The 17,038-nt window shown below is 59.9% G+C and overlaps 1 protein-coding gene across 2 annotated transcripts in view; it reads right to left on the reverse strand.

Moving 5' to 3' along the window:
• Positions 1-2,813: 2,813 nt before the first annotated feature.
• The window catches only part of KDM4B (lysine demethylase 4B), a 118,813-nt gene continuing 104,588 nt past the window's right edge, over positions 2,814-17,038 (reverse strand). For both annotated transcript variants that reach the window (XM_065917985.1, XM_065917984.1), the window contains 12 exons: positions 16,259-16,686; positions 15,865-15,985; positions 15,127-15,305; positions 12,831-13,053; positions 11,232-11,308; positions 10,911-10,966; positions 10,620-10,728; positions 6,836-7,021; positions 6,594-6,758; positions 6,189-6,308; positions 5,655-5,747; positions 2,814-4,693 (listed from right to left, as the gene is read on the reverse strand). In XM_065917985.1, coding sequence (XP_065774057.1) covers positions 4,517-4,693; positions 5,655-5,747; positions 6,189-6,308; positions 6,594-6,758; positions 6,836-7,021; positions 10,620-10,728; positions 10,911-10,966; positions 11,232-11,308; positions 12,831-13,053; positions 15,127-15,305; positions 15,865-15,985; positions 16,259-16,686 — 1,934 coding nt within the window. In that variant the 3' untranslated portion in view covers positions 2,814-4,516. The remainder of the gene's footprint in view (positions 4,694-5,654; positions 5,748-6,188; positions 6,309-6,593; positions 6,759-6,835; positions 7,022-10,619; positions 10,729-10,910; positions 10,967-11,231; positions 11,309-12,830; positions 13,054-15,126; positions 15,306-15,864; positions 15,986-16,258; positions 16,687-17,038) is intronic.

A 17,038-nucleotide genomic window follows, 5' to 3' on the forward strand; every position in this document is an offset into this window, starting at 1 on the left:
GGAGGTGGGGGCAGCCCAATGGGTTGGACATGGGGCGTGTTTGGGCTTCCCTTCAGCAATCAGCAGGATGAGCAGAGATGCTCCAGGATGTGGAGGGCAGAGCCCTCGGTGGATCAATGACAAATGGATGGAGGGGCCCCAGCCAAAGTCCTTCTCTTTCCACCAAGCTCTTTGCAGGGGTGGTCTGGGGTGGATGCTATGGACAGTGAGCCTAATCAGGGGCCTCTGGGAGGCAAGGCGGGTCTGGGCATTGAGGGATGCCCCACGGAAAAACGATTCTGTCACAGGTACAGATCAAGCATATGCTGCTGCTGCTGCTGCCGAGTCACTTCAGTCGTGTCCGACTCTGTGCGACCCCATAGACGGCAGCCCACCAGGCTCCCCCGTCCCTGGGATTCTCCAGGCAAGAATACTGGAGTGGGTTGCCATTTCCTTCTCCAGTGCATGAAAGTGAAAAGTGAAAGTGAAGTTACTCAGTCGTGTCCGACTCTTAGCGACCTCATGGACTGCAGCCTACTAGGCTCCTCCGTCCATGGGATTTTCCAGGCAAGAGTACTGGAGTGGGGTGCCATTGCCTTCTCCATCAAGTGTATAGAGGCTGCCATTTCTCACTCGCTCTAGGTCTAAAATGAGCCCAACTTTTTCTGTAAAGGGCCCGATAGTATATGTCTAGCTCTTGGGACACCAGGCGGTCTCTGCTGCTACCGCTCAGCCCTCCCTTGTAGAGCAAAGGCCGCCATAGATGGTACTCAATGAATGGGTGTGCCTATGTGCCAACAAAACTTTATTTATAGGAGAGCCGGATTTGACTTGAGGGCTTTAGGTTGCAGGGACCTTGACCTAAGAGGCTGGGGTATTCAATACCATGTACCACATCCCCCGCCTGAATCTGACTGACCTCCTTTGAGGGGTCAGAGCTAAATATCACCTCTTTAGGATCCTAACAGGTCTCTGTGACCACAGCTTCCCCTCCATCTCTGCTCCCTCTCTTGTCCTTCAGGGCGCACGTCAAAGCTGTGTTTATGGCGCTTTATGTTTTTATCACTTGCCTGCTCTCCTGAACTCTATAAACTCCAGAGAAGCAGTGACCCTGCCCCCTCTTTCTCTGCCACCTCCCAGGTCCTGGCACAGGGCGGTTGACATTCGCCACCTGATAAATTTATCAGACTCCAGCGTTGGGCCCAGTGCCTGGATGCCACAGATCCCGTAGGTTCCACATAGCTGCAGAGTCGTGGAGTCAGCCTCTTATCTTGGTCCTGACCTCAGTCCACGATGGCCTGAGCCAAATTACCTCCCCATTTTATGATGTTTCGGAGAGCACTGAGAACAGAGAGCCATCTGCAACCGTGCTGAGACCACCTTGGTCAGCCACTCACGCTGCTGCTGTCTGTGGCCCCCTCCTCACCACTGAGGACCGACCACATCCACCAGGCCCCAGGCAGGGTCAGAGGATGCTGACTCACCTGGTCAGTGTTGCAGGGAGTCCCCTGTAGCAGACGGGGTAACTGAGTCCTGGGGGCTTTGTTGAGGGTGTTGGGCAGCATCTCTGCAAACGGGTCGGAGAAGCAGACCGAGGGTGGCAGTGGCTGGGTGGATACTTCCTTGGAGGAAATTTGCTCAGGACACAGCGCCCTTAAGGATGACCGTTCTGCAGAGAAAAACTGAGGCCCAGAGGGGCGCCCTGTCCACAGCCCCCAGGCTCATCTGCTGATGTCTCCTAAATGCCTTCTCCCAGCCCTCAGCCCCACGTCCAGCTGTGATAGCCCAGCTCACCTCAAAAGCCATCTTTCAAGATGCTGTGTTTCCATTCTGCCCTGGTCCCCAAGCTCCCAGCTCATCCCATGGTCTGTCCTCCTTTCAGGGGTCAGAGGGCACCAGTGAGCAGAGGCAGAGCCAGGCCCCACCTCTCCTCTGTCCACAACTCTCCCAGGCTCCCACTCCCCTGGGATAAAGGCCCAAGTCTTCCTGCAACCCAAATGCCCTGCATGACCTCCCTGCCGTTGTCTCCTCCCTCTCTCCCCTACCTCCCTCCCCCTTGCTCTGCTGTAGTCACATGGGCCCACTCAACTGTTCCTCCAAAATACCAGGCATGGGTACTTCCCTGGTGGTCCAGTGGTTAAGACTTGGTGCTTCCACTGCCAGGGGTCTCAGGTTTGATCCCTGGTTGGGGAACTAAGATCCCACAAGCTGTGCAGGGGACGAAAGCCAGGCATGGTGCTGCCCCAGGGCCTTTGCACTGACTGTGCCCCAAGATGTCCCCATGCCTCACCCTCTCATCTCCCTCAGGAACTCCTGTTCTTTACATTACAACTGACATCCCATTTTATACACTGTCTACCTCTCCCACTGCTGTCACACCTCCTGCGGTATCCTGGGTACTGGTTGAATGAATGACACATTCATGAATATTGCGGGGGGCAGCCTCACCCCACGTGGACCCTGCTGTCTCACATATGCCCGATGGCTGCCCACCACAAAATACTACCCCTGGCTCAGGTGTCACAATAACTGGGCAGAGGCTGGGAGGGCAGGGGGAGAGGGCCTCGCCCCAGGGAGACCCGAAAGCCCTGGGGGCCAGACGTCTGTGTGGACACAAGCTTCAGATGTGCAGCTCTGCAAGGAAACTTCCTCCATCCTGGAGGCAGAAAGCAGGGCCGTGGGGCCAGGCCATGTGCCACCCTTTGGGGAGGAACCACGCCTGTTCCCTCCTGGAAGGGGCACCCAGAGCCCACCCCAGCCTGGAGACTGCTGCCCGCCTCCCTGGCACCCGCTCAGAAAAGAAGACAAAAGAAGACGCCGCAACCACCTGGAGCTGTAATCGCAGTGCTCACGAGCCTTTAATTCATTATGAACCTAGAGGAAGGGGAATTAGGCAAAAATACAGCGCATCCTTCATCTCAGGTGGAAAAAAACCAGGGTGGGTGGGAGTTTGTGTTTCTTGCTTTCACACATAGACACAGATATACCTTCATGGGGAAAGCGCGCTCCCCCTCTGCTGTGCCACTGCCTGTCTGCACAAGTGGTCCAGGAACCCACCATGGATGGAGTGGAACCCTGAGGGACTGGCCACAGGGGTGGCCCACCTGCCCGACCCGGAGCCACAGGGGCGTCTGCCTGCTTGTTTTTATTCTCTTTACAATATAAATAGCATTTTCAAACTACATATGAACACAGGGACAGCGCCCCGGGGCAGGGGCCTGCTGCATGCAGAGGGAACCCCCACATTCCGCTGACTCCCCGGCACCTCCCGCCGCCCAGCCCGCCCCTCTAGGGCACCTGCCCTTCCCCCCACCAAGGAAGTTTCTCTCCACTTTACTTGGTTCTCTCTGGCCTGGCAACTGTTAGAGCCTCTTTTTTAAACTTAAAAAATCTTTATACAAGCAAATGACACTCTCAACTCCTCTGCAGGGGACCACGGCGTAGCTGAGACGTGGTGGGGGGCACCATTCCTCCCCCAGCCCGGAATGAGGAACATGTTTTTCCTGCCTGGAAATTCAGCCAACAAGCCTTCCGGGGCAGATTTCCTCCGAGCTGAAAGCCGTGATTCCCTCTAGAGAGCTCTCTCTCCCAGACACACAAATCCACGCGTCACAGAGATCATACAGGATGTACCAGCCCCTTGGGGTTGGGGAAGACCCCCTGCATATGTGTGAGCCGCAGCCAGACCTCTGAGGGCCGCCCACCCGCGCCCTCAGCTGGGAGATGGTTCTTCCCAGGGGGAAGAAGCAAAAGATGGAGCCACCAGAAGAGAGCGCATTTATTTTGCAAAAGGCCACGCAGGGGGCGGGGGGAAGCCACCAGAGGAGCTGCCAGCCTCGTCCCGCTGGGTGCTGGCCGCGCGGTGCCAGCGGCCCAGACCTGCTCGATCTCACGACTGGGAGACAGTGAGTGACCTGGAGCCACCGTCAGGGGTGTCCAGGCGTCCTGCCTCACATCCCCGTGCCCCCCGGCCTCACCGCTGCTACAGCGCATCCCCACCGCTCGCCCGGGACCAGAAAACACAACAAACAAAAAGCTGAGCTGCTTTTATCTTGGGCAGCTCACTGGGATCTGAGAAAAAAGAACATTATGTTTCATTTTGTTTTGTTTTTAAAGCCACAAATCTAGAAAACAACTTTGGGGTGTGATTTTTCCTTTTCCTTTTTTTTTCTTGCATTTTTTTTTTTAAAACAATAGGTATTTATAGAAAGAACCTCACAAAGGTGATGTATGTACAGAAGTCACAATCTCCACGGCTGCTCAGGAGGCAGGCAATGCAGTAGCACCTTTTACGAGAAGAAGAGCTTACGTGGTTTACGAATCTGGGTCAAGGGGGTGGCGCGCGCACCCCTGCCGGCCCCCAGAGCCCGCGTGGCCCTGCTCCCTGAGTCCGGGGGCGCGTGCGGCGTCCTGCTCGCTCCTGTCGCCGAGGTAGCCTCTCGGGCTGGGAGGCGAGGACAGGGATTCACAGCAAGCAAACGCCAGGGCCCGCCGCGCCTGCCTTGCTGGGCCAAGGGCTCACGGGCGGCCGGCGGTCCTAGTAGGGCGCTCCGGGCCAGCACTGCGCCTGCAGCAGGCTCTCCATGAAGGCCGGGTAGTCCGGGTTCCGCCCTGAGTCCTCTGCGGCGCGAGGGGTGCCCACCCGAGGGCGCTTGGCGGCCTTCACCTCCTCTCCGGAGAAGATGCTCTCCTGCGGGGCCCCTGTGCTGACCGACTGCAGGGGAGCAGATGGCGTGGGGGTTAGTGCAGAAAGGGTACTGTGGGCGGAGATCTGTGTCCCCCAAGGTCCAGTCCTATGCTGAAGCCCCGCCCCGCATAGTACGATGGGGTCAGGGGTGATGAGGTCATGAGAGAGTGGCCCTCGAGAACAGGATGAGTGCCCTTATAAGCGACCCCTGAGAGCTCCCTCTCTCTCCACCACATGAGGACAAAGAAGGCAGGTGTCTGTAAACCAGGGGCTGCCCTCACCAGACCCTGACCTGTCGGGGCCTTGATCTTGGACTTGCAGCTTCCTGCGAGATTGTTTAAGTTGTCCAGTGTGGTATAACAGCTAGAATGGACTGAAATACAGGCTGTGCTTGGGGGTCTGGCTGGAACAAATGCCTCCCATGCTGGAGACACCAAAGGCCCTTGGCTGCTGGGGACGGCCCCTCCTGCCTCTGCCTGAACCCCCACCCTGCGAGTGACCCCCCCAGGCAGGCAGAGGAGGGGTCTAGCCTCCCACTGGCCCCCTAGCAGGGTGGGAGCCCTGCCGTCCACAGAATGTGGGAGGCAAGGCCGAGCTGCACACAGATCGTTGGTCTGCCTGGCAGCTCCTGTCCGTCTGCCAGGGAACCTCGCACCTGGGACCCCCACCAGCTCTGACTCAGCTCTTCCACCCACAGCCGCAGCCCCTGATCCTCAAAAGTTTGCCTCTGGGTTAAACCCAAAAGAAAGAAGGTGGCGAAAAGTCCTGAGAAAAGACCAGCTTCTCTCGTTCCCTCTGCATCGCCAACGTGCAGCTGCGATCCATACTCAGGTGCTGCTGCCTCCTCCTCGCCGGCCGGGCTGACCCTCCCACTGCCCTTCCTGCCTCAAAACCAGCAAAGGCCAAGGCGGGACGTCAAGGCCTACTGGATGGGTCACTCCCCAAGGCAGCTGTGCACCCACCCCCACCCCAACTCCTGGCCACTTACCAGCCGGGACCGGACCCTCTTGGGGAGCTCCTCGTCCAGGGTGAAGATGTCACCACGCTTCACCGTCAGCTGGGACCCATCCTCGAACTCCACCTGCCAAGGAGACACAGTTCAGCTCGTGGCCCACCGGGCCCAGCCCCGAGCCCACCCACTCAAGGTCGGCCTGCAGGGCAACCGCTGGGAAAACAGCACAGGGTCACCCGCCACTGTCTTTGTCGCTGGGATACGGGGTGATTTTTCTTCTAAGATTTCACACGTCAATAACTTTTCTTCCACAATCATGAGAAAAAACTAACAACCAACTTTATTTTTTTTTTTAAATCAGGAACACTGAATTGTACATTTAAAAAAGTGGTGAAAGCAGTAAATTTCGTTAAGTACGTTCTACCACACACACACAAAATCGAGAAGACACCTGGCACAGCTAAAAGAAGGCCTTCCTGCCTGCACCGACCTCAGAGGCTGGCCCCACAGTCCCAGAGGACCCTGCTGAGGGCCCCAGCCAGCCCACGCCCGGCAGACAGCACCCCTCACCTGATAGATGTGGCTGGTCACAGAGGAGATGAACCTGGCCCTGCAGAGGGCGCCGTCAGTCCACCGCAGCTCCACCAACGCGCCCTCGGGCGGCGGCCCCAAGCGGGCACAGTCTCTGCTCTGTGGAGCGAAGGATGGGACGGGGTGAGGGGCGCCCTCGGCCTCGGTCCCCACGCTGGCCTGGGCTAAGAAAGGCCCCAGCCAGAGGAAGGCGGTGGTCTCAGCTTAAATTGCCAGGGCGGGCTGTGGGCGGGTGCCCAGGGGTCTGCTGCCACCCCTGCCCCGGGGCCCACCCTCCTGCAGGCAGAGCCTTCCGGCAGGAGACTCCCGTGAGGAACTGGGCCCCCTCCCAGCGATGCCTGCCCTGCGCCTGCGCCGCCCCCTGCCGCGCCCCTCGCCGCTCACAGTGATGCTCTCTGGATACAGGTTGTCGCTGTAGGACCCGTCATCAAAGTTCACTTCGTAGAAGGTCTGCGTGGTGGTGCCGATGACGCGGCACCGGTAGTAAAGCCCGTTGCGGTTCTTGGTGATGACCACCTGGCCTAAGGACACGGCCCTCATGACCTGGACCTGAGGGTGGAGGGCATGTCAGAACACAGCGGGACAGAGGGGCAGGGGAACAGACTGGGGGGCAGGCGGGCACTCACGTTGTGGCCCCCTGACTTGTGCTTGAAGCAGGTGATGGAGACGACATAGGGCCAGTCGTCCGGCTCCATGAGGACACCGGCGGCGTGGGCGCAGGTCACATGGAAGGAGGTGGAGCAGTGCTCGCAGGAGCACTGGATGCAGGCGCCTGACACCTTCTTCATCCGCTTCCGGCAGTACACACATTTCTGTGGGGACACGGCAGAGGGAATGGGGCTCCGGCTGGTACCTCTGCCCCCTGGGGCTGCGAGCCCCTGCCCTACTGGGCCCCTAGGTCTGTCTCCTGGGAGTGACTCTGAAATCCGAAGCTGGAGTGCAGGGGCCTAGCCCCATGGAGGGGTCATCCTGGGAGAGTCTTGACCACCCAGGCCCACCAACCCAGCCTGCAGCTGGCCCCCAGTAGCACCTCTAGACCTCTTTTCCACCAGCCTCTCCACATAGCTGGGTGAAGAGGCACCTTGCTACCATGCAGAGGGACCCTGAAAACAGGATGCTCAGTGAGAGAAACAGACACAGAAAGACAGGGTGTGATTCCACTGATGGGAAACGTCCAGAACAGGCCAATCCACAGACAGGCAGTGGGGTTAGGAGTTTTCAGGGGCTGGGCGGGGTGGGGGGTTGGCAGTCACCCAATGCGGGGAGGGGGTGGGGTGGGATTTCTTTCTGCAGTGTTGGAATGTTCTAGAACTAGCTAGAGATGATGGTTACCTAAATCTGTGAATGTAGTTAAAGCCACTGAAATGGGGATTTAAAAAAAAAAAACCATAATGGGAGATTTTATCTTAATTTTGAGTGAAAGACGCTGCATGCAGCCCTTCCTAAGGAGGGGCAGGGGGCCCACACTGTGGGAACACCCGCCTGGCGGCCTGCTCTGCTGGGCGTCAGCTCCCAAGCCATCGACACTGCGTCCATGCCCATACCCTGCCGCCACTCAGCAGCCACCTGCCGATGACTCTGGGCCTTTAATAAGCCGGCCTTTATCGCTCTGTAAACCACATTCAAAAGCCAGAGAAGCCCCACAGCAAGGGCGCTGCGGGAGTGCAGCCCCGTGCCGATCGATGGCAATGAGATCTCATTATTAAACTGTCGATCCCTGATTCTCCAGCTGGCCTGTGGCGGGGAGGGAGACATGTGACATGGCCCTTGAGAACGGGGCACCGCACCAGAAGGCAGAAACCCCACAGCAAGGCCCAGGAGGAGCCTGACGGTTTGGCCGGCGGTGGCAGCTCGTCACTCTGAGTTTCCACGTCCTGAGGAAAGTGCGCTAGGCCCCTAAGGGGCCGTATGCCAGGCAATAAACTCAGGGCTGCCTTAAGGGTGAGTCCTGGGTCTGGATCTCCCTCATTGGAGGCTGTGAGGTGGGGGCAGGAGATGGGGGTGGGGGGATGGTACAGGATGGACCGTGGGAGAAGGCTGAGGGCCACAGCTGGTGTGCCATCAGCCATGGAGGCCGCAAAGCACAGTCATGTCTCAGGCCTTTCCCCCCTCAAGCCATTTCCTGCTGCCCCTTGCCTTCCTGCCAATTTTGGCAGACATCCACCTTCCCTCCCATCAAGATGTGACACCTCAAGGCAGAGCTGAGGAGAAGGGCAGAGCTGGTCTGAGCACCTGCCCTGACAGCCTCACTTCTACAGCCCCCTAAGCTGATCCGGGCTGGTGAGGGGGTGAGCACCAGGCTCAGGCTACCAGCCGGCTAGGGCAGCCGCCACTCACCAGGACCAGCGGCCAGAGAATCCTGGGGACAGAAGGATGGGCGGACGACCAGGCACGACCGTCCCCAAGCCTGCGGCTGGCATATGGCACCAGGAAGGCAGGCGGGCGGCCGGGCAAGAAGGAGTTAACTGCCAGCTTCCTTGTGAGGCTCCATTAGGCAGTACAAGCAAGCCTCGTGTAAAAGGATTTTTAATTCATCGTTACAAGTGCCGGTAATGAAGAGGCTGCAAGCTGGAAATGTCAGATGATCCATAAAGCGTCTGGGAGGGAGGATCTATCCGGCGCCGTGCACCGTGCCATCACTCCACCTGAATAATGAGGCCTCTGCTGCCCAAGTTCCTGCAGGAATCACTGCCGCTGCGGCCTCTCCCTAACACCCATCCTAAGCCGGTGGGGCTGGCACTGGCCTGAGCCCCATGTTTCCTGACCAGGCCCTTCCCCTCCCACATGGCTCCCGCCAGCCACCCACTCTGCCCTGCCCAGAGGCCCCGCACCCAGGGGCTCCAGGATGGTGTCTCTGAGCCTTCACTTGGGCCTCCTCACCAGGCTCACCAACTGCAGCCCTGTTTCTCTGCCTCCTGCCCGCTGGAGGCCTGGAGGAGCCTCTGTACCCAGGCCCTGTCCCAGGCAGCTGGGAAATAAACCAGGCAAGAAGAACAGTCAGGATGCTCTCCGTATCCCCGGCCAAGGATCCATCTCCTGGGGGCCGTAAGACACATCCCACTCCCCACATGTCCCCCACAAGGCCACCCTGCAGACTCATAGGTGGTGATGACCTGAGAGCAGGAGCTGGTGCGCAGATGGCATCATCAGCACTTCCTGCTGTGGCCCAGTTCATGCTCCCCATGCGGGGGACTGTCAGCAGCCCCATTTTATGGAGAAGACTGAGCACAGGCAGGCCAAGGAATCTGTCTGGATCACACAGCTGGCGGGTAACAGAGCTGAGAATGAAAGTCAGCGCTGCGTACTGACTGCGCCCACTGCCCCGAAGGCTCCCCCAGGTTGGGGGAGGGTGGGCAGACATTATCAGCAAGAACCGGAAGAGTGAAACTTGCAAGACCACTCCTACCCAAGGATGGCTGTGATCCTTAGAGGAGCCAGAGACAGTGCTTCCACAGCTAAGGAGCAAAACAGGCAAAAAAGCCCAGTTTAAAAATGGGCAAAGGACTTGCCTAGATATTTCTCTAAGAAAACATACAGATGGCCAACAGGTATGTAAGCAGATGTCAACATCAGTAATTATCTGGGAAGTGCAAATCAAAACCACCTGTTAGAATGGCCACCATCAAGAAGACATGAGATAACAAGTATTGGTGAGGACAGAGAGAAAAGGGAACCCTCACGCACTGCCGGTCAGAACCCACATTGGTGTAGCTGCTATGGAACACAGCATGGTGGTTCCTCAGAAAGTTAAAAACAGAACTACCATATGATCTGGCAATTCCACTCATGGGTCTTTTGCTGAAGGAAACAAAATCACTATCTTGAAAAGATATCTGCACCCGCACGTTCAGGGCAGCACTGGTTACAACAGACACAACCTGGAAACAACCTAAGCATCCGTGGAGAGAAAACGGACGAAGACATAGTGTAGAAAGACAATAGAATGTTACTCGCCCATGAAAAAGAAGGAAATCCTGCCATCTGCAGCCACACAGATGGACACTGAGGACGTCATGCTCAGTGAAATAAGCAAGCCACCTGCTGCGTATCTCCACGTCCAGGAGGAAGCGAAAACAAACTTACAGAAGCAGAGAGGAGAGGTGGTTTCTGGGGCTGAGGGAGGGGAAACTGGCAGCTGCTATTTAACGTGTGTGAATTTTCAGTTACGCCTGATGAAGACCTTCTTGGCTATTATGTTCTTAAAATTCTATTTGGCCGCTGATTGCAAGTTAATCAAGAAAGAACTGGGCAGAGCGCAAGAGGCTTTTCTCTGTGTAAAAAACAGGAAATGGAGCCACGGAGAGGCACCCCCTGCCTACTCAAAGAGTAACTTGCTGGTCACACTGAAACCACCTCCTGGCTCCGCAGCAGCTACCCCACAGCCCCGGGGCAGCTCTCAAGGGCCCCTACCAGCTTCCACCGCTGCTCGGGAATGCCGCTGATGTCCACCGGGTGGCGCTCCATCACGTTCAGGAACCGCACTTCCGGGACGGCGATGGCGCAGATCACGTGGACCCACCTGGGGGAGGAGCCGAAGGGGTTAGGGGTCACAGGTGCACCCTGTCCCCTCTAGGGTCATCTCAAAGCTGTGGGCACGGGCCTGCCAAGCCGACAGGACCTCATCTGCTCCTGCCGGTCCTGTTCCTGCCCCGAGTTGCCCCTCAGGTACCCCCGTCCCCTCGAAGGGGCCCTTCCACCCACCTCCGGTCGGTCGTCATCTGCAGGGCGCCTCCCCGGAGGTTGCATAGGCAGCACTCCTGCGGGGACCAGACAACTCGTTGAGGGGTGTGCAGGGCGGGACCGCCCGCCTGCTGCTCCGGAATCTGCTCCGGCCCCCGCCAGCGGTCCTTACATTTCACACTAGCGGCCACCGAAGCGATGGGCTCCACCCGAGACCCAAGGAGGTGAGGCAGCCAGCCCAAGGTCTCCCCGCGGGATCGGGCGAGCCCGGGGCCCAGGCCCGGCTCCCCCACGGGCCGCGCCGGCTTTCAGAGCACCACCCCAGCTGCAGGGGCGAGTTACCGCAGTCCAGGCGTGGGCCGTGCATCGGGAACACGTCCAGCCCTCGTTGACCAGCTCCGGGCGGATGCCGTAGCAACCTAGAAGACAGGGCAAGTCCGTCTGTCACCATGGCTGTGGGCAGGCTATCAAAGCCCGGTGGGGGGAGGGCGGGGGGTTCTGGATGCAGTAACTGCGCTCACCACCTGCTCGGCCTCAATCCGGACCACTGCACACACAGCCTGAGAAAGTCTGGAAAGGGATGGGGAAGGACAGCAGGCTCCCCACACCCCCTGCCGCCAGAGCTCCTCCAGATCTGGAGGTTCAGCCTGGCCCTTGCCCCCTACCCCTGTCTGGGAGGAGCGGAGAGTGCAGCAAGGGGCTGAGAGTTGCATAAGATACAAAGTGGGCCTTAGGAGTCCGCAGTTCAGAACTCACTGCTTCTGAAAGCACAGTGAGACTCTGGAGTTACCCAGGGAGTTGGCTGTGGGGGGATGTGGCTGGGTTCACAGATGGGGAGGGGGGATGGAGGAGGGGTGGAGGGCCATGCCCCCAGGGCCCTGCCTCATTGGTGCTGCCACCCAGCAATACTGCAGGGACCCTCAAGCAGCTGGGGCTTGTTGCCCACCAAACCGGGGCTCTGAAGTCTGAAGGGGCCATCGACCAGTACCAAGGGGTCCCCACGGAAACTCCAGGAGAGAGCAGGACAGCAGGAAGGGGGCTGTGTCCTCACCGAGGCCCTGAGCGCCAGCAAGGTACTGGAGAGGCCCCTGCTCTGTCCCCTGGGCCCTCAGCCGAGGTCTGACCCGGGGGTGTGGTCCTGGCTCTTGGAGGAAGTGGGGGCTCCCCCTCTGTCCAGTGCCAGGTCCCAAAGGAGATGCCTGTGCTGAGCCTTCTGTCTCCTAAGCCTTCTCTCCACTGATGCAGCTGGGCGGGGCCCCACGAGGGAAGCGGGATGGTGGGCTCCGCAGCTGCCACACGCCCCGCCCCAGGGATCATGTCTCATAGCCAGACCCCAGTCAGGAGACAAAGCCAGCTCCCGGCAGGCCTTGGCAGGGGCAGGCGCCAGACAGAGATGTATGGCCAGCTTCCTCCACAGGCCACACTGAAATTAAGCATCTCCAGGAAGCTTTCTCACCATCCTGGACCACAGTCTGATGTTTGCCACCCCCTTCCACCCAAGAAGGGAACAGACATCCATCTTCCTGTCTCTGATAGGTTGAGTTTCAGGATTTGGGGGGGAGGTGTTGGTGGAGGGGATCACCGACGGCAGAGATAAATCAGACCCCTGGACCTCTGCAGAATCTCAGCTTTACCATCAATTCCAGCCTCAGCCCAAAGGCACAGCATTTGAAAGTGTCATAGTCCCTGATGGGGACCCGATCTGCTGCCCCCTCGGGCCCTGGGAGGGGAGGGCAGGCCACAGCGGAACATTCCAGAAGTGTCAGGAAGGCCTACCTTGACTGGGGGGCAGCAGGATGTCTGCCCCCCAAGGATGGAGACCCCGATCCCATGACACCAGGTCCTGCTATATGCCGGAAGCAGCAGCCAGAGGGAGGGGCGGCCCTGCCCCGCAGACCCTCTGCCCACCTGCAGCCCCCCAGGTATTGGCCCAGCACTCACTGGCATGGACCTGCAGGCAGCACTTGGCACAGGCGATCAGCGGGCTGGTCCCGTCATCGCCGATGTAGGAGTTGGCGGGGAGTGGCTCTGTGTTCTCCCCGCTGGCTGTGAAACACATCTCGGGGATCAGCGGCCGCGTCTTCTGGCCACTTCTGGAAGGTGGGATGGCCGAGGGGCCCTCCCCGAGGGCGGCCTGGGGAGCCTCCTTCTCAGTCTGCAGGGACTGCAGGAAGGGACGCTTTCAGCAGAGACGCCAGCCTGGGGCAGGCGGGGCCTCCAGTCCCAGCTCACCCCTACTGGGACACCTGTGGCTGCCCCACCACAAGTTCTCCCTGACCCCCTCCCAGCCCACAGCCCTGCTTCAGAAGCCCCTGAGAGATCCTCCTCTAGACAGTCAGATCGTGTCCCACCCACCCACAAGCTCTCCCACTTACAGTTACGTCCAGACCCAGCACAGACGCCACCCCAAAGTCCTTGACCGGCTTGCCTCCACTGCCCTGGGCTTGCTCTGCTCCAGCCACAGGGGCCTCCTTGCTGTCCGCCCCCCAACACCCCAAATGCCAGGCTGGGTCCTGCCCCAGGGCCTTTGCACGTGCTGTTCCCACTGCCTGGGGTGCTCATCTCTCACTCACGTGACCAGCAGCCCCCAAGCCTTTGAGCACTATCGGCCTTGTGGTCCTGACCATCACCTGATGCCATGTTACCTGTGTATCTACACTTATGACTTGCACGCCATGACAGCTGTACCCCAGTCCCCCAAGCCCCCCAGGATCCAATCAGATGAAGAGTCTGTGATGAAAAATCCAGCAACACTGGACCTGTCACAGGACAGCGGGGCTCCCAGACGAGCCTCCCCAGCACCCCCAGAGTGAAGGGAGGACTCTGCCCAGCTGGAGCAGAAGGAAAACAGTTACCAGAACCACTGGTCAGACGCACTGTATGTGCGTGTATGGGGGGGGGTCCACCTTGGATGAGGGGACTGGCTAGTTTCCAAACAGGCACAGCATCCAGCCATAGCTCTTCCCATGACGCAGGACGAGCAAAGCCTGGCCCTGATGCTGAGGGCTGCAGCCGTGGGCATGATTAAGTTCAGTCACAATGCTTCACTTAGCTACTGGAATTAAGGAGATGCGCCTCTTAAGAGGACGTTCCCAGCGCTGACGCCAGCAGCACCGAGGAGGTCAGGCCTGGAGACGTCCGGATAGTACATCTTACTTGTTTCCACGGCCAGGTGTTGAATCGCTTAGGGATGGCAGGTCCCAGCCATTCAGAGCAACAGGGCCCTGGAGACAGGCATGCCACCCCAGCATGGTGCACAGACCTCAGTCAGCCCAGCTAATGCATGGAAAACATCTGGCACTAGGTTAGGAGCTGGGGATCACAAAGCAAATGAGATCTGATTCTGTCCTCCAGGGCTGATAAACAGAGGGCAGGAGCAAAAGCAGAGGTGGGCCCGAGTCAGCCAGGGATGCAGATCCAGGAAGGCTTCCTGGAAGAGGTAGCAAGTGGGATGGAACTAAAGAATGCACAGAAATCCATCTGGCCAGGCAGGGGGCTGGGTGGGTACATGGGAGATGCTGGGGGACAGCACAGGGCGTGCTATGTGGGGGTGGGGGCAGATGTCACAGGAGAGGATGGCTGTGGGCATGTGGAGAGGCCGAGGACCAGGCATTTCCATCTGGGCCACGTGTGGCTGTGATGAGATGCTAACAGGAAGGGCAGGAGGCAGACAGCGGTCAGGGAGGGAGCCAGGGCAGGAAACAGGTGAAGAAGGAAACCTGGCAGCGGACGGTTCAGGGCAGAATGCAGGGAGAAGCCAGGTTCACGGCTTGGGAACTCAGGACAGAGTGGGGGCTGTGTCTGGGCCAGGCCACACAGGGAGTCTTTGCCTGGCCCAGCCCACCATCGCCAGCCCCATGCTGGTCGGGCTTCCAGACTCCTGCTCACTACGCAGGCCCTTCCCTGGCCCCACTCCTGGGCCCCCGGGTCAGGCTGAGGGCCTCTCAGAGAACAGCACTCCCTGCACTCGTATCCTCTTTGATACCTGTGAGTAAGTTACCTTCCAGTGAAAATTCAGACCCCAGGCTCTCTCCCCATAGCCCTCACTGGGGCCTTAGCCTCACGCTCTGCCAGCCAGGCTCTCCCCTGAGCCCACTGTGGCCCCAAAAGCAATGGGTTCTTGGTCCCCGACACCCTCTCTTCAGGGGGCAAGGGCTGGCTTCTGGCGGGGCGCCCACAGGAGCAGGCGGACATGCCCGGCTTGGTGTAGACCTGGGGTCCCACGGCGCCGGCTCACCTGGCTGTACGGGTAGAAGAGCGTGCAGATGGCGCAGTAGGGTTCTGTCAGGGCGGCTGCCGCGTTGAACTTCCTCTCGGCCTGGAAGTTGGATGCCTTGTTCTTCCACTGCAGGGATAGCAACGACCTCAAGGCCTCAGGGTCACCCACGTCCTCGTCCCCGGAGAAAGGGAAGGCTTCTGGAGTAAAGGGGAGTGGGGAGGGGCGTTAGCAGTGGGACCCCACCCTGCCAGGTGTGCTCGGGGGTGGGTCCCCGGCGCAGGGCCAATCCCGTCTGGGGACAGGACACAGCGTGGTCAGGCCATGGCAAGGGGGCACAGACCCCTGGAAGTCGGGTGGGGACACCATCGCCCCCACGTCCTGTAAGATGGAGGCCACCAACAGACATCCATCCTGCCCAACCCGCCATCTGTCACTGGGCGGGCCTCTGCTGGCCATGGTGCCCGGCTGGCTGTCCCCGAGCCCCCACGGCCCATTCTTGCGATCCCCGAGGACACTGGGGCGCCGTCCACCCTTGTCTGGGTTGGTGGTCCCCAGGGAACCACCCAAGAAGCAAGGTGCTCATATATGGGGGCTGGGAGCTGTGGAATAGCCAGGGGGCACTTCAGCCCTGAGGCACTTGGGGAGAGGGTCTGACACTGAGTGGGGGCGCTGGGGTGGGAGTGAGCAGGCTGGATGGGCGGGCAGCAGAGGAAGGCGGGGCAGGGACCCAGCAGAGCCAGGGACACCCCCACTCACCCTCGTCACTCGAGGCCTCCTGCTTGACCACGGACAGTGGGGACCGGGTGGGCGGCCTGCCCAGGGGGTGGCGCCGGCTCTTCTTGATCTCCATTTTCAACTTGGAAAAGGTGGACGGATTCTAAAACAGCACAGGAGGCCTCTGAGGGGGCAGCTCTGGGGCCAGAAGCAGGGACTGCTCACTAGGGCTGGAGCCTGGTTCCAAAGGACCCCAGAATCCCCAGTCGGGGGCAGGAGACCCCAGGAAAGTGCAGTCCAGATCCGTGGTGGTTACTAAACCACATCTGTGTCACTGGCCTCTGGATGGGAGCCACAGGGCCCATTTGGGACAAGCGAGGCCACGGTCGGCACATAGGGGAGGGGGAACCCCAGCCTGTACCCGCTGCCCCTTTACCTGCCCCTCGCTGGCTCCACTCTCCTCCTCGGGCCCCGTCAGCTCCATGGGGGTGGCCTGCTCCTTCCAGCTGGGGCCCTTCTGGGCAAAGTGCTCCGAGGCCTGCTGGCAGGACACACGGCCCTTGTGGCCGGCAGGGCCAGGCCGAGGCACCACGTACAGCATGGGGATGACAGGGCGTGGCTTTGCCTCTGGCTCCTCGCCGGGGGCCTTGGGGGGCACCACATTGAGGGGCGGTGGCAGGGGGCTCTCCTCGGCAGCCTCAAGGCCAGGGGCCGGTCCCGGGATCTCCAGCAAGGGCGCCTCCTCGGTGAACTGGGTGGACGGGGGCGGCGGCAGCAGCGGGTGGTGGGGGTGCAGGGACCCGTAGCTCTTCTTCTTCCGGTCACTCTTGGCCTTGGCCAGCCGCAGCTTGCCCCTCCCGTCCTCTGCGGGGACAGAAGAGAGATGAGTCAGAGGCAAGGGACCAGGGCACCCCAGGGGTCAGTGGCCAGGAGCCCCCTTCCAGCCCCCTTGCCCAAGACAGGCCACCCTCCCCAACCCTGCCCAAGGAACCTGGGCTTCGGGCAGTCCCACTGCAGCCAGGTCCCCTGCCAGGCAGCCTAGCCGGAAGCAGCGGCACCCTGGCCACGGAGTTCTGCCCCGGGTCCAGGGAACCTTCTGGAAGAGCACCGTGCGGTATCCTCGCATGGGGCGCCGAGTCGAGCTGTCAGCAAGTAGCTGGGGAGGGACCCACTCTAAAGGTCCTTCCAAAGGGGAGGGGGCAGATATCCAGAAGCA

The sequence above is a fragment of the Muntiacus reevesi genome, chromosome 1 (genome assembly GCF_963930625.1).
Source record: "Muntiacus reevesi chromosome 1, mMunRee1.1, whole genome shotgun sequence".
Taxonomy (NCBI): domain Eukaryota; kingdom Metazoa; phylum Chordata; class Mammalia; order Artiodactyla; family Cervidae; genus Muntiacus; species Muntiacus reevesi.